The following is a 6124-nucleotide window of genomic DNA, read 5'->3' as shown; positions in this document are numbered from 1 at the left end:
CAATTTGTCCTGCAAAATTTTTTTTCAGGTTTGGTTTTTTTTTTTTTTTTTTTTTTTAACTAGATTGGACTCTAGGCCTCTCATTCCTCTTTTTGTCCTTCATTTGTCCACTTTGCTATTTAGAAACAGGTACAAAAACCAAACAGAGATCATCTAATGAAATCTCAAAAGTATCTCCCCCTTTAGGAACGCTGGAAAACCACTGAGCACTTTAAACAATTGTGAAAAAGTCTGACTTCTCTCAAGAAAACTATGAAGAAATTAACAGTTTGACACTTTACATCTTTATGCTATTAAGTTTCCTCCTCTGTGCCTTATTTGTGACGTTCTTGCAGGAGGACAGCATGTTGTGGTGCCGTAAACTTGAGTTTTTAGCCAAAAGAAAAATATCTAATTGAACACAGCAGTTCTCTGACAAAGTCTAACAGACCCCTCAGAACTGACACCTGCAAACATTTCTCAAACCGTTCGTCTTAAACGTGATTCTTTTAGCTTGGTTTTAGTTCTGAACCTCCAGATTTACTCGTTCAAGATGTTTCTTGTAGGCTATGTTTTTGCACTCGCTCCACGTTTCGCTAAAGTGCTACTTTTCCCCCCCTCAGGCTGTGTTTTTCCTACATGTGCAGCGTCACACTAAGATTTCTGCCGTGTTGTGTTTAGTCACTGCTTTTCCCCGTTTTGTCCTTTTTCAGATGCTGAGAGAAGGAAAGCAGGCATACGATGAAAACATCCACTATCCTCTCCTCGTCACCCTGACCAAAGGACCTCAACCTGTTAACCAAGCTCAGTAAAATAGAATAAGGGAGCTCTTTGCTATACATAACACTCTGTTTGCATTTTTTTTCCTTTTATTTCACCTCCAGCCATATTCCAAACAACTCCTCTCAGTCCAGAAGACGGTCACTCAGCTTTTATAGCTAGCAGTTAATCTGCTAGTTGAAAAGTTTAGCCATCCGTTACGGATTTATTGACTTTACAAGGAGTCTGTGATTCCTATGCATTTATTTGAATTTCCGCCTGCTTGCAGTGAATTACGTGACGGTTTTCTGTACATGTCAGGTACTCATTAGTGCTCTAGCTGGTCACTGTTAACAAACGTCGCTCACTGTGTTCCCGCGCTCAGCGTGGAGGCCGGCTTCGACTCGGAGTGTGGAGCAATTTACAGCTTCCTCAATTTCCACCTTTAATTTCTCTTAAAACATCTCATTCATCCCAGTCAGGGGTCAGTACAAAGAACTTAATTTGTGTGTGTGTGTGTGTGTGTTACAGCAGTGCAGTGCATTAACACATTACGGCACTTTCAGATGAAAAGAGCATCGGTTGCTGCAGGAGACACAGATTTTATATGACTTTTTTTTTTCTTCTTCTCTGCAATTTTGCTGCAATTAACACGACTAATCAATCTCCAGCATACACACTATGAATCCACTATCAGTATTGCTTTATGGTTTGCTTTACAGTTTGGTATCATGATGAAAGGAACAGCCTGATCTTAATTTGTTAACCATCGTCTGTAATTCCCCTCTTCAGTTCCAGTTTGAGTTGCTAAAATGCAGCTGATTGCTCTGATTTTACTGATGTGTGAATCTTCACACCTGGCTCATTGTGTCAAGTATCATTATTTTTGAAGGGGGTTGTGAGTAGGAGTTATTTATCAGGCTCACGCAGAACTGTTGTACTAGTATATATTGACCCAAAACTGTGGAATAGAAAATGATGTATTTTTGTGATTGTGTGTGTGAAATTTGATATTGTTTTTTTTCGATCTTTTCCAAACGACGGTATTCCGTGCCGGCGAGCGCAACAAACTCATTTCGGTTTGGTTTCGGTGACATTTATTGGCACTCCTGGTAAAGGCTTGAAAATAAAGTGATGTGTTATTGAAGTAGTGTTATCTCACACTGAAAATCTGTTTGGGTGTTTTAGTGGGGAAAAACACAAAGGTAATGTTCTATATATTTCGTACAATCCGATTTTGCTAATAGAAATGCTAATAAATTTGCTAATAAAAATGTTACAGCGATTCATCTTCTGTAACATTTTTAGAGAGAGGAATCCTTGACCTTTTTATCCTATAGTCTCTTCTGGTTCCTTCTGCAGGATTTAAATCTGGAGAAGGAGATGACTGTAGACCATTTCTGTAGACTCTTGCAGATGTTTTTAATTCAAAATTTCTTTCTAGCTACTTAAGAAAGTTTATAATCCCATGAATAATGTTCCCTTAGCATTTATTTGGAAGAAAAGCAGGCCATCACAGCACTACAGATCCTCCATCGTGACAAGCATTAAGCGCTAAAGGCTCACACATGCATCATCCGAACCCAAACAGTCGGCGTGAGGTCACATGATTGCAGACCACCGCCAACGTTCCCCCTCTTGGATCCTCCATGTTGGTTTTATGAAATGGTCACAGAGGGAGCGCCGCGCTTTTCTACAGACGGCCTCCATGAACAACGACGTTGCAATAACCATTCAGGAGTTTTGAGCCACTTGACGGTCTTATTATAGTAGCTATTTAGTGAAAAACAAGTGTACATATTTCCTCAACGCGTCAGATCAGTGTTCCTCAAAAGTATTATTGTCTCTTGCAGATACGGAAACCGTATAGTGGATAAAAAGCACGAATGCAAAACACTTCTGACCCAATCTGCATGATTTTTGTTGAAGCTCACGATGCTAACGTTTGAAACGGTGTGATGGAAAAGATTGCGTTTCTGACATCACTCTAAAAAGGAGGTCGCTATGGAGACTCAGTGACCCAAATGTGTTATTGGTTGCTACAGTTTTGCTGGAGTTTTAGAGGATTATTTTGCCTCCGTTATCATCCCGCTCACTGTCTATAGTTACGTGGTAAATATATGTCCTCATCCATAAGAAATGGACATCTGTGTCACGTCATATTTATACCACACGTAAATTAAACACATCCCAGACGATTTGACTCACACTGAGGTTACAACAAGCGACAAGTTGGAGCTGGAAGACGTCAAACAAAAGCTAAAAACAGGAGAAGTTGCACTTAAATAACAGTGGTCTAAAAACAAAAGCAGTAACATTTTATTTAAAATGATACGGTGGGTTTACTTTGGGCTCGGACGCAATGCCTCTGGGCTCGAGCAGGTTGAATTTTTTAGGCGTGATCTAAAGTCTACTCTAAGTTGAATTACTCAAAATAAAGGTTGGCTTTTTCACTGTGAGATGATGTAAATACATAAATAATATTAATGTGAATCCATTTGAAGCCTTCTTGCCCATCTTTACCAGGTTGCAAAGAACGTCGCTGGAATGGCTCCTTTGTAAAAATAAGTATATAGTAATACATAAAGTGTGCAACGAGTAAAATATGTCAGACTCATCCATGACCCTTCTGTTACCATAGAGACTGTTTTACGACCTGCGGCTGCCTTTGCAGAATGCCTGAATGTCTGGACGTTTCCAGAGAATCTGGAAACTTTAGTTGCTGGAGAACAATCATCAGGAGTATCAAACTCAAACCGGAACCAAATCCTGTGTTCATCCTGAGTCATACGACAAACATATCTACATCTTTATCTCTTACATTCACAACCTTACAGATGTTTGCTTCTTCAGTTTATTCAATCGAAAAATGCCAAGTTTTTTTTTTTTATCAACCAATTGTTCTCAGGTGTTTTTTGTCACAGATTGTCTGGCTTCCTGTCTCTTGTATCATCGGGAAAGCTGCAGGTATGAAGGCGTGTGTTGCGGCTAGCGACGCGTTTCCACGATACACTGTGATCCACTGACGTACAGGGCAGCCAAGAAGCTATGCAGTACTTCCCAGTGGCTGATGTTTATATTTCACACAAGATAATCAGCCTCAGAAAAAAAAGGACGTTGTAAAAATCACTGTTTTGATGATTGAAATGTCATTGCAAAAAAAAAAAAAAAAAAAAAAAAAAAAATTTTTAATCTCACTTTTTTGTTTTTGCAGTGCGATTTGCTGTTTTTTGGTTTGTTTTTTTTCTTAAGAGTGTGGAACATAAATACCCTCCCTCCACTGTGACCGTACACAGACACAGCATCACTGTCTAATACAGCAAGAACAGCTGACAAAAGATTTACAACATGCTGGCGTGTTTCAGGCTGCGACGTCGCCGCGAACTTTCACACTTACCATAGAAATAACGATTTCTTAAATAATCTTCTATACATAAAGACGAATATGGTGAGATAACCATGATTCGACTAGTATTATTATCAGATTTAAAGTGTTTGGTATTGAACAAATCAGCATTATAACCAGTAAGTACTCTTTAAAAGTATCAATTAAAACTTTCAGCGGGTTTCTTTTTTTTTTGTTTGCATTCGTTTCAAGCTGGCTCTCTAATTTCATGCTGCCTTAAAACACAGAGGCACCATAAAAAAGTAGTGTTTCTGTGATTACTGAAGAATTCACAATTCAAGCTAAATGTCCTTTACACAATCTGTGAGAAATTAAATAAGTTCTGAAAGTATTTTTTTGTAATCATAAGTAATATCACATATCTGTGTGATTAGTTTCTAAATAAATAAACCAAACGCTCTTACTTTGAATCATTTTGCTTTGTAGGACGGGATCAGCCCAGCTTAAGATGACCTCTAGAATATTCTAGAAGTCCTAATTCTGTAGAAGATCTGACTTGAATTACAGTGAGATGAACTTCTCCAATCATTCCTTTAAGTGGGCTTTGTGGACGTGACATTTATGACTAGCTTCACTCACTGTGGGGACCGCCAAATCCGAGTCAATCGATCTGAGGATTCGGGTTTTCACTGCATCTGAGAGGCGGCTAGCTGCCCGCTTCAGAAGCTTTTGCTGCACTTTGTCAATTTTGCAGCAGTGCGACACATTGCAGTTTACACGGCGCCTCTGAGTCGCGACGCCCGTACAACTGAATTATCCGACGTGTCCCCAAAGAAATCCGCGGCAGCCTGGCTTTAGCCGTAGCTCACATCGCACCTGCAACAGCAGCAGCAAAGCTATCGATAATATCCACCTTGGATACGTATAAATGCCTTAGAAACGCATGGCTGACTTGCATCGGCATAGCAGAGGAGGAAGAGTTCAACCTTAAACTTCAGTCTGTGTATGGATGTGACTGATTTTCATTTCTGAACCGGACCACTGTCAACAAACTCAGCTGCGTTTTCTTCATCGTGTGCATCAGCATCAATTTTTAGCCATAACGAAAAACAATGTTTGACTCAGTAGAAAATGCATATCTTGTTTGTTATTATTGAAACTCTTTCTGAACGATCTATCAGCTCGTACCTAATGTACCGTATGTGTGAATTAGACGTTTGAATCTGTAATATTTTTATTAGAGCTCATTTCAGCGTCCTGTTTGTCATTCCGTGTGAATTTGAGGCCTCAAACAGACGCGACAAAAAAAAAAAGCAGAAGTGAGGAGGTTTGTAAGTCAAACAGATTTGATTTAGAAAAGAGGATGAGCGTTTTGCTTTGCTGTAATGAAAATCATTTGAATGTTCATGGTTTTTCTGATCGAATAAAATATTTTTTCTTCACTAAATCTGGACTTTTCGTTTTTCCTTTTAATTTGTATGTACATGTTTTCACTACTTTGTACGATTAAGCAAAGCAGTTTATTATAATCTGCACAACTAATCCATACAAAATGATTGTAATGTACTTTTTTCTCTCTTTCTCTCTCGGTTTCGGTTCTGAAAGTTAAACACCGATCAAAGTAAAGTTTTCCTCAGACTTAAACTTTCTGCGGCGTGTGTTTCAAACACAATAGCATCCTGTGTGCTAAGCTTGTTACACACACACACACACACATGCGCCTATATGCATACACGGATATCAAGCCCGGTGAACACCACTACCCCCTTCATCCCCCTCTTTCGGAGGAAAATAGAGAGGGAGGAGAGGCAGTACACAGCAGCTAATCCGGCAGGCTCACTCTTCTGTTTATCTGTCAGAAGAAGGGAGGGAGAATTCATGCAAGGAGGAGGGGGAAACCAGTGGGGCCTCCTGATCTGTCTTTTGATATTTTAAAGAGGTCTGTTCTCTCCTCCCCAACATTGTGCTGAAGAGGCAGAGAGAAGAGATAGAAAAAGCTACAGACGGCGGCAAAGAGAGGAAGACAAAGGCTGAAAAAGA

General features: G+C 39.6%; 1 protein-coding gene across 1 annotated transcript in view; it reads left to right on the top strand.

The window, feature by feature from the left end:
- The window catches only part of camkmt (calmodulin-lysine N-methyltransferase), a 131152-nt gene extending 125755 nt beyond the window's left edge, over nucleotides 1-5397 (top strand). Inside the window, exon 11 of the mRNA XM_015042005.1 lies at nucleotides 693-5397. Within this exon, the coding sequence (XP_014897491.1) occupies nucleotides 693-791 (99 nt within the window). The 3' untranslated portion in view covers nucleotides 792-5397. The remainder of the gene's footprint in view (nucleotides 1-692) is intronic.
- Nucleotides 5398-6124: the final 727 nt, after the last annotated feature.

This window comes from Poecilia latipinna, unplaced genomic scaffold (assembly GCF_001443285.1).
Source record: "Poecilia latipinna isolate Pla-1442-1.1 unplaced genomic scaffold, P_latipinna-1.0 Scaffold33, whole genome shotgun sequence".
NCBI lineage: Eukaryota > Metazoa > Chordata > Actinopteri > Cyprinodontiformes > Poeciliidae > Poecilia > Poecilia latipinna.
This window is presented reverse-complemented; position numbering and strand designations above follow the sequence as displayed.